At 37.9% G+C, this 19,058-nt stretch overlaps 3 protein-coding genes across 4 annotated transcripts; 2 read left to right on the top strand and 1 right to left on the bottom strand.

Annotated features, from left to right (window-relative positions):
- The first annotated feature begins 1,017 nt into the window (after nt 1–1,017).
- LOC121246440 (CTD nuclear envelope phosphatase 1 homolog) lies at nt 1,018–5,476 on the top strand. Of its 2 annotated transcripts, XR_005937111.1 has the most exons (7): nt 1,018–1,402; nt 2,759–2,887; nt 2,976–3,096; nt 3,187–3,268; nt 3,615–3,768; nt 3,878–4,184; nt 4,529–5,476. XR_005937111.1 is itself a non-coding variant. In XM_041144599.1 (6 exons), the coding sequence occupies exons 1-6, from the start codon at nt 1,115–1,117 to the stop codon at nt 4,010–4,012; spliced, it is 909 nt and encodes a 302-aa protein (XP_041000533.1). In that variant the 5' UTR covers nt 1,018–1,114; the 3' UTR covers nt 4,013–4,344. The 2 variants fall into 2 exon arrangements, 1 of the variants encoding a protein (XP_041000533.1); XM_041144599.1 differs by lacking the exon at nt 4,529–5,476 and having other exon boundaries at nt 3,878–4,344.
- A 1,253-nt stretch (nt 5,477–6,729) lies between these two features.
- Nucleotides 6,730–9,903, top strand: LOC121246371 (putative serine/threonine-protein kinase-like protein CCR3). The gene has a single exon (XM_041144503.1). It carries the CDS (start codon nt 7,279–7,281, stop codon nt 9,682–9,684), a length of 2,406 nt encoding a protein of 801 aa, XP_041000437.1. The 5' UTR covers nt 6,730–7,278; the 3' UTR covers nt 9,685–9,903.
- A 2,251-nt stretch (nt 9,904–12,154) lies between these two features.
- LOC121246384 (phosphoinositide phospholipase C 2-like) lies at nt 12,155–18,804 on the bottom strand. Its single transcript, XM_041144526.1, has 9 exons — nt 18,352–18,804; nt 17,402–17,598; nt 16,810–16,945; nt 16,195–16,440; nt 15,874–16,106; nt 13,925–14,042; nt 13,329–13,481; nt 13,096–13,182; nt 12,155–12,805 (listed from the first exon to the last, which is right to left on the bottom strand). Exons 1-9 carry the CDS (start codon nt 18,760–18,762, stop codon nt 12,512–12,514), a joined length of 1,875 nt encoding a protein of 624 aa, XP_041000460.1. The 5' UTR covers nt 18,763–18,804; the 3' UTR covers nt 12,155–12,511.
- Between the last annotated feature and the right edge of the window lie 254 nt (nt 18,805–19,058).

The raw sequence follows: 19,058 nt of genomic DNA, 5'->3' as shown, positions 1-19,058 counted from the left end.
GCCCACCTTCCTCCTTTTTCACTTTCTTTACTTTTGTCGCCCAAAATCTTTGAAAGCCCACGTTTTCACCTAGCGCGTGCAGTCCCCTTCCTTAATCAGCCCCTCCACGTTACCAATACCATAGGTCCATAATCTCTTGCGTATTTTATGGTTTTTGACTTATTAATTAATTGCTTTGTACGATAAAAGATAACAAAATTCTTTATAAGCTAGACTTCAAGACATAACTAAAAGAGGAAATATATTTATAATCATAAATTGTATAATCGTCGTGTAATTATTTTAAAAAAATAAATAAAATAAGAGATTCATATAAAAAAATTAATTTTTTAATAATAAATCATTCTATTTTTCAAAGTGATTACGTGACGTTTACGTACTTCACAATTATATGTAAAATTACTCTATTCTTACAAGTGGAGTTTGCTTTTACTTTTTTCAATGGACCACGTTATAGGATTTTTTTTTTTTTGCTTTTTCATATATGTATTTTTAACACTTTTAAATATTTTTTAAAAAATAAAAAATTATAATATTATTAAAATATATTTTCTTAATCACTGAATAAAAAAAATTAAAAAATCAAAGTAGTAGAATAGAGCGGTAAAGTAGTATTATCCTTTTTTAATTGTTTTCCTTTTTCTATTTGGTCCTTATTTTTCTTGCTCTAAAAATATTATCTCACAATCATTATAATTATTAGAATTTTTCCTTTTATTCACATTTTCATATATTAAATTTTAAATCAAATGATTGGAAATTTATTAATATTTTCATTTATTTTTTAATCATTTGATACACTATCATTAAAAAAATTAGATGAATAATATTTTTCAAATAATCCGAAAGGTTTAAATAAAAAAAGCACTGAGACCCATGGTCACGTTACTCGAGAGTCGAGACTAGGTAAAATCTCCTTGAGAGCGCGTGGCTACCATCTGTCTTTCTCGACGAAGAACGAAGACTACCCCACCTCCAAGAAAGTCAGAGAGAGAAAACTATAGAAGCAATTTACGTACATATCTGGGCAAAGGAGATACGTTGATATCCAAACGCACCCCAATCATCCTCTTCGTCTCTTTTCTGAGAGAAACAGAGTCACCTTTTGGCTGTAATGCCCATTTCGGAGTTGACTCAGACCGATGCGTACTCGCCGAGTTCTCTGCACGTATGGCGTACGCTCCTGAACTGGTTGGCCTTCTTCTTCCGGATCTTCCTTCAGATCCTCAGAGCTCTCAGCCACCACGCTCTGCCCTCTTCCTCCTCCTCTTCTTCTTCTTCGTCTTTCAAGCCCTTACCGGTCGTTGAGCTCCCGGACCACGACTCGCCTGCCGCCTCCGAAATAGAAATCCCGGTCACCGCCAGAGACTCCGATTCCGACGAGCGTCTCGAGAAGCTCACGGTACGCTTTCTTCACTGCCATTTTTTTTTTGTATAAAGTTCCTTAATTTGATCTGGCTTCTCGGATATATTTTCAAAAATTTTCTATCTACATAAATTTTTCCTCTTTTGCTCTCTTGTATGAGTGTGTTTCGATTGTATAATATTCAACGGTGAAAAGCATTGTTCTTTTTCTTCGTTTGGAAGTTAAATCTATTTCAACTCATCGATACAAATTTTTCAAATTTTAATATAAAATATAATAAACAATTTAATTTTTTTTAAATCTAAAAATAATAATAATATTAAAAAATAATATTTTAATAATATTTTATCATTTCAACTCAATTTAATTCAATATTCAAACGCAACTTAAATTTTAGATGGTATGAGTTTTATATTTAAAAGTAAATGATTTTAGTCTGTGGAAGATTTGAGCCATGTTTTTTTGCACGGTGGGTGAGATAATCAATTGCTTGGTAGTTATGTTAGGACAAAAAAGAAGTCATATCATGGAAGGTGGAAATAATGTTCGAAAATTGGGATCACGGAAGTTTAGTAAATATCAAGTGTACGGAGGGTGGCAATATGTAACACAATTTGTAAATTTAATATGAATACAATATGAAATTAGCGGATTCAAGTTTGATATTAAAGAGTTCGGATCACAACAGGTTGACTCATTAAGACACAATTTATAACCAGATCAATAACGGGTCAACTGCTTAACACGAAATTAACCCGTTTTGACCTGTTTAGAATTTATTTCAAAATTAAAATTTTATTATTGTTAAGTTGTAATATTAGTATTTTTCAGTATGCTTATGCTTTTATTGTTTTTATTGTTGAGATTGTAATTTTAGACCTATGCTCATATTTGTTATTGTATGGTTTATAATATTAATTTTATTCTATGTTAAAATCTGAAAAATATTGATATATATTTTTTAAGATATTGTAGTTATTAATAAATATAGATGTTAATTTTTATATAAAATTATGTTAATCAGGTCAAATGAGTTATGTGTTTTAGTTCAACCCATTTACATGAAATAAACGAGTTTAAATAAGTCGTGTCGTGTTAACATATTTTTAATTAATTATTAAACGGGTTAAAATGGGTGACACAACATAACCCGTTATCTAAATGGATTGAGTTAGAATTTGGAAGTTTGACACGTTTAGCTTAACGGATTATATTTGAATTGACCTATATAGTTGATTATTCATGATTTGACATGACACGAATACAATCCGAAAACACGATTTGTCACCCGTAAGTGTAGGTATACAGATACAATGTTATGACTGTCACAAACTTCGATTGAAAGCTGCTACCTTCCTTGATGGATTTGGCAACTGATAAATTCACCTGCAGGTAGTTCTTGACTTGGACGAAACTCTAGTATCTACATACGAGACATCTAATTTGCCAGATAGCGTTCGTAATCAAGCAACAGAAGCTGGGTTGAAGTGTTTCGAACTGGAATGCATATCTTCGGACAAGGTGCTTTCATAATAATCATTTTGTATCTAATCTTTCTAGTATTATTTCACATGAATATATCTTCACATGAATATGTTGGGATTTGAAGGAATGTGAAGGAAAACCTAAGGTCACCTATGTTACAGTTTTTGAGCGCCCAGGATTGCAAGAATTCTTGAAAGAAGTCGGTCAATTTGCGGATCTTGTGCTGTTTACTGCTGGTCTTGAAGGTCTGCTTATCACATAATTTTTCAGATTCCCTTCCCGTATCTCTTTTCCCATTTGCTCTTCTACAATGTGATCTTTATTTATCCTCACAGGTTATGCTAGACCACTTGTGGACAAAATAGATACTGAAAATCGATTTGGTCTTCGACTTTATCGCCCTTCTACAACTATCACGTAAGTGCTGCTCTCTTCTCTTACCAACCCCCCCCCCCCCCCCCCCCCCCCCCCCCCCCCCCCCCCCAACATCAACCTGTGAAATTCATAACCTGTTATTCATGTGAAATTTTATTCATTTGAGGACTTTTTGCTGCTTATGATGTCTCATTCCAGCACCTATCTTTTCTTCCTCATGTTTCATTTTCATCATTCTATCTCACAAACTTTGGTCAAGTATAAAGCTTCAAGGTTAATAATTCCACGAGCATACATTTCTACAAGTCATTTAAGTACGCTTGTTGGAGGAATGAACTTTCAAAAGCTCCCTTTCGTAAAACCTTTGATTCTGTTAAATAAAATACAGCGAGTATCGGGAGCACGTGAAGGATCTCTCCATCCTATCAAAGAATCCAAAACGAATTGTCATTGTTGATAACAATCCATTCAGTTTCTTGTTGCAACCACTGAATGGAATTCCTTGCATTCCATTTACTGCCGGGCAACCCCATGACACAGAGGTATCAGGATTTGCATTTGATATCCCAGTTTCTCTTCACCAATTAATTTCACCATTGACTCTTCAGCAAGTTTTTTTATTTACTGTTTATTTTTTTACTTGTTGATCAGCTTTTGGAAGTCCTCCTTCCACTCCTCAAGCACCTCTCTCAACAGAAAGATGTGAGACCAGTGCTCTCTGAAAGGTTCCATATGCCTGAATGGTTTCAAAAGCAAGGGATTCCTAGTTCTGCTTGGACATCTTAGGATACGGGCTCTCCTTGCAATAAGAGCCGCCCTTCTTCTTTGTACAATCCTCCACGATTACTTTTTCCCAAAGGCAGCATCTCATCATTGGACTAATTGTACACTGGAGTGATGAAAGCTCCTTCGAAGTTCAATTCGAAGATGTCAACTGCTGCGAACCGTGGTCACAAAGGTACCCCGTTATGTAGATTCGTTAAAATTATCATAGTTATGTAACCCGATTTTCATGCTCGTGATCCTCTTGATTGTTTTTGTAACTATAGAAATTTGTAAAACAGTTCTTATTAGCTGTTTAAGGCCCCGTTTGGATACAAAAAGGGTTTCATCTCATCATTACAATTTTTATAAATTTTTACATAAAATATAATAAATAATTCAACTTTTTTAAATCTAAAAATAAAAATAATATTTTAAAAATATTTTATTCAATTTTTAACTTTCATCTAAAACATCTCATTTCATTTCACTATCCAAACAGGACCTAAATGTTTCCAATGCTCAAAACTATTAGAACAGACAGGACCGCTAATTATTTGCTGTGTACATGTTTTGTGCGGTGCATGTTACGATATGAGATCTGGATTACCTAAACTTGCCAAAGCTATGACTAAGGGCATGAAATAGGAGCGCATTGGATGAGAACAAGGCATCGCATACACCAGATGCCTCCCAAGTTCACACGCATGAATTTATCTAGACACGCTGTTGTTGAATCAAAGGTTTAGGTTTGTGTTTAAGAAGCCAGGAAATCCCACCTCTCTTTCTCTCTCTCTCTCTCTCTCTCTCCATTTTCTTCTTTTAGATACAAAGGGAAGAAGATTAGAGGCCGTCCTTGGCAGCCCCCTTTGTGAAAATAACACGGGTTGCCCAATCTTAGACCTGAGGCCTGCGCCACCTAAGGACGTACAATGGACCAACCCCCGAGTGAAGTAAGGTGTTATTCACAATAAGTAACAAGCACACGCCCTATCACTTGTACACAGCTCGATAGATGGGGTATAAGCTAAGGAAAAAGGGTAATCTTATTTCTGTTTTGACAATCAACGGGGAGGGAGAGAGAGAATTTGAGCCCTAGTAAAGATTTAAACCCCGGGCTATTGACTCGTCGGCACAACCTTTAATTTCCATTAAAGTTTACTAGAGAAGCTTGTGCCTTGTGGGAATCTTTCACTTGCTTTCGGCTTGTGATCTTGCAGCTGAGAATTATCTGGCAGTCTCCAACAATGGGGAGCAGAGTGAGGGCACTCTGCCCGGCCACATGGTCGGCGGTTGCCTTGTTAAGTTGTTAATGATTTCTATCAATCAGATTAGTTAGCAGTCCAACATCATGTTAGGAATTCAGGCTACCCACATGTGACTTTTGCAGCTTTCTTTGTCCTTAAAGCTTATCACTGTCAGTGCCAAGTAGCAGCATTAGCTGCGTTGGGAACTTTTCCTTCAAAAGGATGATCTTCTTTCCGTTTATTGCCCCCACTTTGTGTATTATGCTTATCTCCCTTGGCTTTCTATGTATGTCTTTTTCAATGTTGTCTTTGAATATTCCCTGTTCTCGTGCCCCCCCCGAAACCTCATGTTTTAGAATCGTGGTCTAGAGTTGGTGAAACAAGGGCTATGTACTTTTTGGATTGTCACGATAATTGAAGTTGGAATTGACAAAGTTGCACAAGCTTGCTACCTAACCATATACCGTATGTGACCAAAACTGCAGAACTTTGTAGAAAATTTAGAACCATATCATTATGATGTGATTAAATGTTTAGCAAATAATAAATTAAAAAAAAAAAAAGGAAACAGAATCATCTTTGTTTGGTGGAGGCAATTACAGATTTAAGAAACGAATTATAACAACAAAAATCATTGTATTATGCTATTGCTACAGGATGTATGTCTTTGACTCATTCAAATACTCTTAAAAATAAAGCTACGTCTAAATTAACCAAAATAATAATTAATATATATATATATATATATGATGGGTATTACAAATACCAATGTTGTAATAATATTGCACAAGAGCTATGATTACGTACACTGATGAGGCGGCCCCCGGGGGGGGGGGGGGGGGGGGGGGGGGGGGGGGGGGGGGGGCGCGCTTTGACGTAGTGCTTGTTTTATTTTTATCCTTGTGTCCTGTTGGCTACCTTTGTTTCTACTCTTTTATCACTCCATTCTAGTGTTGTCTCTGGGATTGATTTAGCTGTCATTACATTTGGTCCCTCGGCATTCTCTTCCTCCTTGTCTTCTTCTTTTTAAGGCACATCCGTTTCTTCTTGTTGTTTTCGATAAGATGCCCCCAAAGTAATATATCTTGCTGTTGTTGTATGGAACTGAACCTTTTTTTTAGGAATATTCTTGTAAATCTATCAAAGCACCTTTTCTGGTTTTTCCTATTCAGAAGCAGAACCATCTTTCTGGAAAAAGTATTTGTTAGAAATCGGCAGCAATCTCACTAATTATTGCACATAATAATTTAATATCTACTATAGTTGTTAGAAATAAAAAAAAGGAACGAGAAAATTCAAAGGAAGGCTGTTTTCTAGAATTCTCCTTACGAGACTTGACCAGTTAAAAAAATGAGTAATGTTATTATTGGCAGTGAATTTATCATCATTTTAATAGTATCAATTGATGGGGTGTAATTTTAAAAAAAAAAATTATTTCGATTAATTTAATTAAAATAATAAAATTATAAAGAAATTATTTGGGTCTCGCATTCCGTGAACGTGATTTAATTAACTCTATGGTGTTTTTTGTTTTAAGAAAGAAAAGAAAAGAAAAAACTCTCTGGTCTCTTTCGTTTGCTCTGTATGATTTTCTGTGTGCTCTAACATGCGGTCACGAATTAAATGCCGATTGATTGGGGGATTACGGTTATGAATTTTGAAACCCATTGGCCACTCTTAATAAGGAATAAATTAACACGCACTCTCATTTTGCTTTGCGGGGAAAAGAAATTAAGGAAATGGCAGCCTCAGCCTCATCTAAGTCAAAATGCGCCGTCTGTATAGACGAATATTTATGAGTCGCTTATAATTAATCGTCACTGTACAAACTACAAACTCAGAGCCCCAGGCCCAAACCTCTGGCGCTCTCTCTCTCTCTCTCTCTCAATACACACAAGAATCCCCTGTAACCTGTTACCTCACCCTCTGTCTTTCTCTCGGTCTTAAAGGTACGGTCTTCTCTCTCTCGTCTCGGTCAACTCCTCCAATGAAGCAGACTAGACTCCATCCCACCACTGCTTTCGTAAAAACAGAGTCTTTTAGATGACGAAACTACCCTCCTCCGCCTCCGCCGTCGGCGTCATTCTCACCATCCTCGTCATCATCTCCAGGACACCTTCAACCCATGCGCTCGGCTCCGGCGCTACCCTTGCCATCAGCTACGATTCCGCCACTGTCTGCGGCATCGTCGCCTTCCAACCCAGGCAAAGCATCCAATGCTACCGACGTGGCCAAATCATTCCCATCGATCCCAACGTCAGCTTCTCCTCCATCTCTGGCGGCCGTAACTTCTTCTGTGGCCTCCGCTCCGGTGGCTACAGCTTCCTTTGCTGGTTCACCACTGAGTTTTCCACCAGTACCTTCGACCCCCAACGAGTTTACTTCAACGACACTGTTCTATTAGAGAACCTTTCCGTCGGTGACGACCAAGTCTGCGCCACGGTGGTTCGTACAGGCTCCGTCAAGTGCTGGAGAGGTAACGGCGCGGTTCGACTGCCATCTGCGTCCGATGCGTTTATGTCAATATCGTCTGGGTTTGGATTCTCTTGCGGTATTTTGAGGGACAGCAAGCAGGTTCGCTGTTGGGGAAAAAATACAGTTTTAGCGAATCGGACACAGACAGAATTTGGGAACATGTCGATGACGAGTATTGTAGCGGGTGGCTCACATGTTTGCGGGGTGAATTCTACTGGGTTTGTGGTTTGCAAAGGTAACAACGATTCTGGGCAGTTGAATGTTCCTTCAAATTGGCCGTGGGAATTCTCGACATTGGCGCTTGGAGCGAGCCATAGTTGTGGAATTAGGCAAGCGAATGAATCGGTTGTGTGTTGGGGTGGGGAAGGGAAGTATTCAGTGAATATGACACAAGGGGTTTCGTTTACAACGATTGCTTCCGGGTCGAATTTTACTTGTGGCTTAACTACGAGCAATTTCTCGATTATATGTTGGGGACCCGGGTGGCCCGGTGAGGCTAATTCTAGTTTAATGTCTGATCTTCCTAAAATTCTTCCAGGGCCCTGTGATAATTCTTCCTGTGGCGAGTGTGGTCTGTATCTGCTATCTCAGAATTTGTGCTCTGGTTTTGGGAATATTTGCAGGCCCTGTCTGACTCAAATTTCAATGCCGCCGCCGCCGCCGCCGCCAGTATCATTTCCACCAGGGCCAACGGGTTCATCCCAATCATCTCCATCGAAGGGATTGAGGGGGGGTTTATTGGCGTTTTGCATTGTAGGGTCGGTTGGAGCTTGCGCTGGTATTTGCACAGTAATCTACTGCTTGTGGACTGGAGTTTGTTTTGGGAAGAAAAAAGTGCATAATTCAGTGCAACCCACAATTACTAGAGATCCCAGTTCTAACAATGGCACAACCTCAAACAATAGTCCGCCTTCGAGATCATCCACCATTAGGCGTCAGGGTTCGAGAATTATGAGGCGCCAGAGAAGTGGAACCTCATCCAAGCACGCAGACAGGGCTGAGGAATTTTCACTAGGCGAGCTTGCAGCAGCCACCAACAATTTCTCCCTAGAGAACAAGCTTGGTGCTGGAAGCTTTGGTGTTGTGTACAGAGGCAAGTTAACAGATGGCCGAGAGGTTGCGATCAAAAGGGGGGAAACGGGTACAAAGATGAAGAAATTTCAAGAGAAAGAAAGTGCATTTGATTCAGAATTGGCTTTCTTGTCCCGTCTTCACCACAAACACTTGGTCAGGCTTGTCGGGTATTGCGAGGAAAATGATGAAAGGCTCTTGGTTTACGAGTACATGAAGAACGGTGCTCTTTATGATCATTTGCATGACAAAAACAATGTGGAAAAGAGTAGTAGTGTTTTGAATTCTTGGAAGATGAGGATAAAAATCGCGTTAGATGCTGCCAGAGGGATTGAATATCTTCATAATTATGCAGTGCCAACAATAATTCACAGAGATATCAAGTCCTCTAACATATTACTCGATGCTAATTGGACAGCAAGAGTATCTGACTTTGGATTATCATTAATGGGTCCAGAATCCGATCATGATTACAGACCGACGAAAGCAGCCGGAACTGTTGGTTACATAGATCCTGAGTACTATGGTCTAAATGTATTGACGGCAAAGAGTGATGTTTATGGACTTGGAATAGTACTATTAGAGCTTTTGACAGGAAAGAGAGCAATATTCAGGAACGGTGAAGATGGAGGAGCACCCGTAAGTGTGGTGGACTTTGCAGTGCCAGCAATTATGGCCGGAGACTTGGTAAAGATCCTAGACTCCAGGGTTGGGCCACCAGAGCTGAATGAAGTAGAAGCAGTGGAGCTGATGGCCTATACTGCACTGCATTGTGTGAATTTGGAAGGGAAGGACAGGCCAACCATGGCTGACATTGTGGCTAATTTGGACAGGGCATTGGCTGTCTGTGATGTTAGTCATGGGAGCATCTCTAGTGGTACGATCTCCATTGTTTCAGAATGAAATTTCTAACCAGAAAGCAAGGAAAAAAACATAATTTTTGTCCAGTTTTTTATTGATTTTTTTTTTTCCTGGGATCATTCATATTTGGTATGATTATTGTTGTAAAATTTAGGAGTTTCCTCTAACATTGTGCTGTAGTGTAGGATTTTGTGAACACTGACAGCCAGGAAGAACGATGATTACATGATTTATTTCAAGGAAAAGGCATTCTTTTTGCTTTGTTCTCAAGTTGCTAAGAAGTTATCAATATTTCCATCATTATTATGTGCCGGTAATGAATGTAGTCTGACTTGGTCGGGATTGCTCTTTTCGAGTTTTGACCAAATAATTTCGTTCACGCAAAGCTGCCAGAGGGTGATCCTCTCTCAATTTGACAGGCATGTATGCCTAAAGACACAACCAACTAAGTATGTAAACAACGATCGGGTTTTTTCACTTTTGGACCATACATGCACCTTGGAAGTGTGACCAGAGACGCGGCTGAGCCCCACACCTACTCTCAACTTTGTCAATCTTGCTATTTATTTATGAAGAAATGGGTAGATGGGAAAGTGGTCCGACCTTTTGAAAGGGAGTGTAGTCTATACTTTCCACGTTGGGAGGCACTTTGACTTTGAAAATTCAAGAATAGTTACTGGGAAAAGGCCTAGCAGTTTCTCAACTCTTGAATGCTCATTGATTCATCTCAATATTTCGAATCATGATTCATGCTTTAGGTCTTGGAAATAAATTCATTAAAAAAAGACCAACGGTGCCTCTTAAAACTTTAATAGCCAGAGCATAACGTCCAATGTCCTTCCTTCATGCTACTATATTTAATACAAATGAATGAGGCTATAAATATATTGACAGCTTACATGAGTGTGTGAAGCGGACTCGGAGAGGCTGCGTTTATAGGTGGCCGGTGACCCATCACCACTTGCCTTTGGTCCTATTTATTAGGCTGTTTTGATGAAAGAGCATGTGCACAAACTCCAATGCTGATTTATAACAAAAATGCAAGTAAAGTATGGAATCAGGAATATGATAGAGAGGACCCCACGGTTGCACATGAATAAAGTGGAAGAATCCGTTTCTTTCTTGCTAATCGGAATTTAAATACAAAATAGACTAAAATGACAATTCAACCACCACTCTCCGCTATGGGAGACGGGAGATTCCCTCTGGAAACATGCCCGTCCCCCAAGGGTTTGGCTTTCGTACCCGTTCGCTTGCAGGACAGGTAGTGTTCGTTACGTTGATTGCAACTTTTCTAATTAATAAAATAGATTAATTCTTTCAATAAAACTTATAAACTCATATGCCTTTGATACGAGATTTCATATAAGGAAATTTATAATTTGACGGAACATAATATAACATATCAGATTGTAGATCTCAAATATTATATAAAATCATATTAGTTTATGAATTTATTCTTGTAGAATTTTTTTGTGGTTGTAACTCTTGTAAAATCGTTTGATTTCGCAGATAATATGAAATGATATGAGTTGAGATAAAAATTGAAAGTTAAATAAAATATTATTAGAATATATTTTTTTTAATATTATTTTTGTTTTGGAATTTGAATAAGTTAAATTGTTTATTTTATTTTGTGTGAGAATTTAAAAAAATTGTAATGATTAAATGAGATGAGATGAGATTAAAAATTTTGTGAGAGTGAAATAGGAGATTAATGACAATATTACTATTTCTTGAGTCAAGTCATCGCTTGAACGACGACAAAATCAATTTCACCGATAAGGTGACTTGGCAAGCAAAATGGATGGATTTGTATTCACATGTTTTTTTTTTGAGCTCGAGAATTTCACAAAGTAAATTATCTTAAATATGATCTATTGTTTTAAATATAGATACATCTGAGTCTTCTTTGCACATGATAAATGGATCACATAGTCATAACTAAGAATTAATTATAAGATTTTCGGGTCAAATTAGTCTTTGATTGTTGGATTCAACATTTTAATTAAGTTTGATCAGCGAAACTTCTCGAGGAAATCCATTTGAACTATAATTGTTGGAAGATGGGACTATTATGCACCTAAAATCCCCAAAATCCACGACGTTGACGACAAATCATCGCACACCCTCCTCCTTCTGTTGCTTTCAGGTGTCGTCCAACAGACAAATTCTCGCACACGGCTGGGGAATTTAAAAAAACAAAAACAAAGAAAATAACATAAAAATTGATTGCGAGAGACCGAGTCAAACACGCGTTTGCTATGTCGGCTAGCTGCTTTCACACGTGTGCCTTAAGTTTACACTATTTGTAAATAAATAGTAATCTGAGGTTACAAAGTTAATTACAAAGTTAATTTATTTTTTAATTATTTTGTTGGAAGAAGAAGAAGAAGAAGATTTAGACATTTTGTTGAAATTACACATCTTGGGCCAAACGCTTCTTCAAGCATCGAAATCAGTTTTGGGTCCAACATATCAAAGCCCAGAAACAAAGCCTGCACAATCAGAATACATAAATTCTTAAATAATTTCAATAAAATCTTCGATCCAAATATGGCTGGCATTTACCAATTCAACGTTTATGGGGAAAGCTCGCTTACCGAAAAAATTTCGCAAACAGCAACAAGTAGAAAGAACGACCCACAAAAACACATTGCTAGTTTCGCACACAACTAATGAAAAGGACAGACAGGCCTGGATCTGATATGTGTTATAACATAAAACAGAACAGAAGGCCTTAAAAACAACGAGGAGAACAATTATCCACAAAATTATTACAAAAAAGGACGTGCAGTGCACATTTAAAAGCTGTACATTATTTTGCTCCTTTTTCCACCTGGCTGTAGATTGGAACCACCAAAATGCATCACACAAATTCAAAGCGCATAAGAAGCTTTACAGATTTGTACTTCTCTCCCTCACGACTATGCAGTGGAACTGCTCGAATCCCGCTTCTTAGTTCAGACACAGGTAGACATGCTTGGCCTCCAAAGTCATCCTTTTCAGACATGTCATACTCATGAACTTCAATCCGAAGCAAAGCCAGTTCTGGGACAGTTAGTGGGAACTCAAACTCCTCATTCCAATTAGGCACCCAATTGTCCTCCAATGTCTTCGTTTTCTTCATAACTGTATCAGCAGGAACTCCAGCAATTCCGACCTGCACACAGATCGAGCAAATCATATCTTAAATGGAGAAACTTTTCAAAAAGACCATGAGTTGCTGAAGGGCATCCTGGGTAGAAATGGGGATGGCTGGGTAAAGCATAGAGACCAACCAATTGCATAAGCCATGACTTGTGAATAAGAGGCAAGACACACGCTGTTAAAGGCAAAACTCAAGACATTGATAAGAATCACAGCAGATGAGCAAGGCACACCAGAGGTCAAACCAGAACAGAATGCAGGCTTTATGAATCGAGACATTTTTCATAGATTCCATCAACTTACCCTTGCATAGAAATCTGGTGGGGAAAATGCATCAAAGTGCGTATGAGGGAAATCATAATACCATCCTTCACCCATATACACAGTGACCTGGTGAATAACAAAAGAACTAACCCTTGATCAAGACATAAAAAAAAATAAAAATAAAAAAATAGATGTATATTGTTGAAGGCACTTCCCTGAATCACTTAGGAAACTAAATGCAGCCAAAAGCTCTGGCATTAAAAAGCACTTACCTTCAAAGTCTCTTTCACTGTTAATCTAACTTTAGGGTCAAAGACCTCATTATCTGGATCGGTCTTCAATAGGAAATCCGGTTTTTTAATATAACCACATCCACCATTTGCTCTGAACATTCCATGCATCAACCACAGTGATCTTCCATATCCCTGTTATAGGGTAATTAGCAGAGGTGAACTCTTTAGAACAACTTTTACAGGCAGAGATCAATATTAGGACCAAACTTAATTCACTGATCAGCAAGGGTCATAGAGACAATCAAATAGTCACAAAAGTTCCAAATGATCAAATCCAATAGCATATCTTTCCTATCAGAAAAGTAGTTCTGTGTGGGGAATAACATGGGCAATCATAGACATACACGTGCAGATCACTTTTCTAATGGCTCAAGTTAAAAGAAAATACTGCTACAAATTTTCATACACGAGCAGCTAATTAATTACTATAATCATAACTTCAGAACAAAAGGAAAGGAAAAAATAAAATAAAAGAGCAGCAATTTGATCAAATGATAAAGGGAATAGTTAAAGCAAGATATCCCCGACTTAAAAAAGTTAAAAGAAGAAAACAAAAACAAACAAACAAAGCAAACCTGCATGTTAAATGCAACCATTTGGGCTCCATGCGACCACCCAATTAGGGGGTTGTAATTTGATGAGTCAATGCGTGTACCCTTTGGATAGACCCTCAGAATATTTCGCTGTGTAAACCTACAGCAAAACTATCATCAGAACATGGGAAGACTTCTTTTAGGAATCAAGATTTGAATTTTTATATGACAAGTCAAAGCATGTTAAAATGTTACAGTAGAAAACTTATGGTAGTTGCAGGAGACTACTGGCACTAAACACCTGAAGGCTGCAACTGAGTCAATGTATAGGAGCCACCATTGAATATCAAGCCTGAGACCTCTCTGGCAATAACTTCACACAACCAGTTAATTGTTATCCTGCCAAAAGAGGCCCTTCCTAACCATGGCTACTACCATTTTAAAGTAAGTGATCGACCAAAAATAGCAGTACCACCATATTGATTCATCTTATAAAGAGGATCTCTACTAGTTGGTCCTTCCTCTGCACTAATCCATCACATCTACTGTGTCAGAACAGCACTTTTAGATCATCCTTAAGGTTTTTTGGGTGCTGAAGAGAAAAAGCCTTATGTTGCACCAAAGGAGTCATTACAAGCTTCGAATGAGATAGCTCTGTCAAGGGCAAAGGGAATTGGTCTGGCTCAAACATGAGAGACATTAAAATATACAAAAGTAGCCATACTGCCCACTCTGAAGTTAATCTGCTGCAAAATTGGAATTTCTACTAACCCCAGACATATTAAAATACAAAATGGTACCCCTAAGCTTCCAAATATCATAAACTGAAGTCTCAACACTCCAGTTAGACAGCACCTTCTTTTTCAGAATGTGTACAATTAAAAGGTGCAGCATAGGCTTCCACCAGAACATTACCCCAGCTCCCTGTTGTGCTAGCTCTAGAGCCCATCTCACAGCTAAGGCCTCTGCTAAGATTCAGTTATTATAGTCCATATAACTAGTACTTTAGCTTGATAAATCTCTAGCAACGATTCTCTTTCTCACTTATATATCAATATATAAATTCTCAAGTGGAGGGCCCAGTCATGCAAATTGTGTGGCATTGGCATCTGGTTACTCCTTGGGGGTGGTTGTTTAGTCTTTAAACATGTAGGACCTAGTAATAGTGTGCTTTGGTCTTTGTGGAAACGAGGATCTAAAAGCCCAAGAAATGGGAGCGGGGTTTAGTAAATGACCAATGAGCTCTACTGTCGATGTTGCTTGGATTGCTCCAAACCTCAATTATTCCCCAACCATGCCATTCTCATGAATTGAAAACAAGGAGTAGCTAATCTTCTACCTGTTGTTGGCGTAGGGACCAAAAATTGTTCTTCATGCGCATAAAATCAGCGATGTTCTTACTTAATAGGCAAGTAACAGGGCACTATTCTCCAAAACAATTCTCTCCCATGCAACTTGCATTCCATAAGTGTAGTAGACCACTTTGAAGAGAGTAAAGAATTGACAATGATAGTAGGGTTGCTAAAATAATGTTGGTGAACTTGCAATTCGACATTTTTACAGTACAAGAAACAAGAAAATCTAGATATACTCGTGCTAAAGAAAGAAACTTGGAGTTCAATGGCCATGTTGAGAAGCTTCAAGGGGAATGTGAAAATAAGAAAGGTGGAGATCTGTAACTTGAAGAGAAGATAAAGCATGAAGAATCTCTGAGGGAGATAAGGGCTTTATTTGTCAAGCTCTAATATCATTTAACTATCTCTCAAGGTATGTCAATAAGGAATATTACAGAACTTTGAACTTCTCTGCACCGAGCAACACAGAAGCAAAAACTCAAAAAACAAGCCTGGATGAAGCTTTTTGCATGAATATCACTAGATGGGAGACATTCTTGTAACCATTGAAAACATGCCATAGGCACAAATGAAATCTCTTTGCAAGACCTAAAGAACAAAAAAGGCAGAACACAGTTAGAGAAATCGTGTTAATACCTGACAAGTTCTTTTCCATGAGTCAGTACAGCCTTTTCAAGTTGTTGCTCACTTAAGCTAAGGCGTCTAACTTTCTCAGGGTCCACCTTGAAACATTCTTGTAATCCACCTTTTGGCTTACCAGCATGAATGGTAATTAAACGCTTGTATTCAGGTGCTGCATGTTGCTGCAACTTGGGATCTGCATCATCAAGATCTTCCTCTTCATTATTCTCTTCTTCATCCAAATCATTCTGCCAGAATATGACATTAGAAAGCAGAAACAAGAACTCAGTACCTCAAGTAAATCAGTGAACAAGGAAATTATATACATCTCCGCACCTTGTCATTTGCCAAAGCTATGTCTTTCAGGTTTGAGACTTCCCTCCCCCAAGCTTTTTCATCACCTAAAGCTTTCCCTTTTTGTGAATCACTTTCTTTTTCCTTGATTTCTTTGGCCTCAAGGTATTCCTTAGGTGGTTTGGTTGATATGATAATCCTTTTCTTCAAGGATTCTGGGGATGGAAACTCCTTCAAGGATTCTGAGCCAGGAGTAAAGAGTATGTCTCCAAATGTTTGAGTGGCCATCTAGAAATTGGTGAACATATTGTAAATTATTAGAAGAGCACTGTTAAAACCAACATAAAATTAAGGAGAAAAAACATTTTTTACCCTCCAATTAATTGATGCTTTACACTTTACACCCTAAACTATAATAGCTAACACATTGCATCCTCTATCATTGTCTATCAAATAGCACGTTCCATTAAAATTTCACAAACAAGATTACACCATATAAATTGCCATCTTAACAGCCAAACTGAGATGGATGGTGCTATTAACAAAAAATGGCAATAGGAGTATGTAATGTGTTAGTTTTGATAGTTCAATTGCACAGTATAAAACATTGTTATTGGAGAACGGAAAATGTATTTATTCATAAAACTAAATACTCACTTCAGCCACTTTAGCCTGAAGATCTGGTGTAAGGTGGTCTTCTAGAGTTATTACAACTGGATATTCAGATGCAATAAAGGCATGCTCCTTTATAGACTTCAAACATTTGATGAGTTCCACTGGCGTAGTTAGTGTCCTATACGAGAAAACCAATCTGCCAACTAAGAACATGGCAAGTAGAATATAATTAACTTAAATCAATCAAACCAATGGTTAATCCCAATAACTGGAGTTGGCTACATAAATCATTTTTTCGCCAACCAGCTCAACTGCAACAATTTACTTCACCACTTTTTTTATATAAATAAACCAATTTTATTAAAAGTGCAGGTGGGTGCAACCAAAGTTCATAAAGACTTATTTGAAAATTGAAGATATTCCAATTGGCAGTGGATATCATTGGAAAAGGTGTATTATTGTAGCATAGGTACAATCTTATAGGAAAATTACAAATCTCACTCATCACACTCTTCCTCTTGTATCAATAATGTTACTATTTGGGTGGCAAATACTAGTTTCTAATTGTCAAAAAGATGGGAAGTCTCTTGCACCCATATAATGTGCACAAAAGTTTGCATGTTAAAAACCACACCTTCCATGAAGAACCTCCACATTATCTTTCTTGGAGTTCGGCCATATATCCAACTCAATTACCCGCACACCTTTCTGCAGGGCATTTATGATGGGGCCATCACTGCAGGCACTGCTCAGCTGATTCCCGGTCAGATAGGAATTGTGACCCGTATATATGAAATAATGCGACAGCGGCGCAGTCATATCATGGTGCACCTAGAATATAGCAAATGGTTACCAAGAAAGTGCTGTTGTTCTAAATTTACAGCAGCAAGTTAATTAATTAACAATTGTGTGAGTCCTTAGTCTGTCCTGAACTAGTAGTTATAAAGAAGGAAGATAACAAAAACGAAAGTGCGAAATAAGGAAAAACCATCAATTTAATGAAAATTGAGACACAAATTTTAGAGGATGTTCACTAAGAACAGATTCCGTGGCATAGGTATTTTGTATCGATCACGTTCATTAAAACCAATCGCCAGTAATTAACTCGACAATAGTCTTCTTCAAACAATACATTGGTGATCGAAAGTTTGCTAATTTGACTACATTGGCCACGGTGGGCCCATAGAGCTTGCCGTCTAGTTCTTCCCATATTGTTCCTTACGAAATTTGTGTAATCACAAATACGTGGCAGCATGCCACGTGATGCAAAAGAAGCGTTGCATCATTATTATAAGCACATTCATACTCGTGACAGCTTGCTGAGAAAGAAGAATACTATGTGACAGATCGATAAAATAAAAAAATAAAAAAGTAATAAACTTGACTTAGCTAAGTCCACCTCTTTCTTTTCCTTCCTTCCAAAAACAAACACATACTAACATTGTCTCTCTCTTTCCTTTTCCACCATTGTTCTCGGAATCAAACATGGAATTATAAACGCAATAACAATAAGAAGAAGAAGAAAAAAAAAAAGAAAAGCAATTACAAGGAGACAACGAAGGCTTTAAAGAGTATGAGCATTACCCCGAGAGGTGAGAGAGGAGGGTTAGTGTCTGAGAAAAGGTACTTCAAGAAGGCCTCGACAGTAATGCCCTTTCGATGAAAGATATTGTGGTGCCGGAGGTCGTGGAGGCGGCCGAGACCGTCAATTATTGCTTGAGCGTCCTCTAGGGTGGCATTATGGTCCTTCTGGACCTCGACCAAGAACCTCCGGAGGTGATCCGCGGCCATAGTTCCATTCTCCGAGTACTGGCTGAATAGGATCTTGACATCGTCCGGTGCTTCCGCTGCGGCCAGCCTGAAGCGCCGGCGGAAGCAGAAGCAGATTTTGTAGGTCTGTTTGGACATATTGTTGTGTCTAGTCTGGGTTGGGAGTGGAAGACGCAGAAATAGATCTATTTGATCGGATTGGGTTTTGGTACATTGTTTTGGCATTTCCTTTTGGGTTAATAATTTCAGCTGGAAGATGGTACTGATGGTCTGGGACCCACCCATTCCTATACATTTTTATTATAATAAACGTGGGAGGATTTTATTGGATCCCCTAAAAAAGTTGGCTTTGGCATATCCGATTAGACTTTTTTCTTTATTTATTATCTTTTAAAATATAATAATATATTTTAAAATTATTTTCAATTTCCTTTTTTTTTTTTAAAAAAAATACTTTCAATTTTTAAATTTCTAATACCAACAACAACTGTTTGCAGTTCGAAATACACCATCGTGATAGT

Source organism: Juglans microcarpa x Juglans regia, chromosome 1S, assembly GCF_004785595.1.
Source record: "Juglans microcarpa x Juglans regia isolate MS1-56 chromosome 1S, Jm3101_v1.0, whole genome shotgun sequence".
Lineage (NCBI taxonomy): Eukaryota > Viridiplantae > Streptophyta > Magnoliopsida > Fagales > Juglandaceae > Juglans > Juglans microcarpa x Juglans regia.
This window is presented reverse-complemented; position numbering and strand designations above follow the sequence as displayed.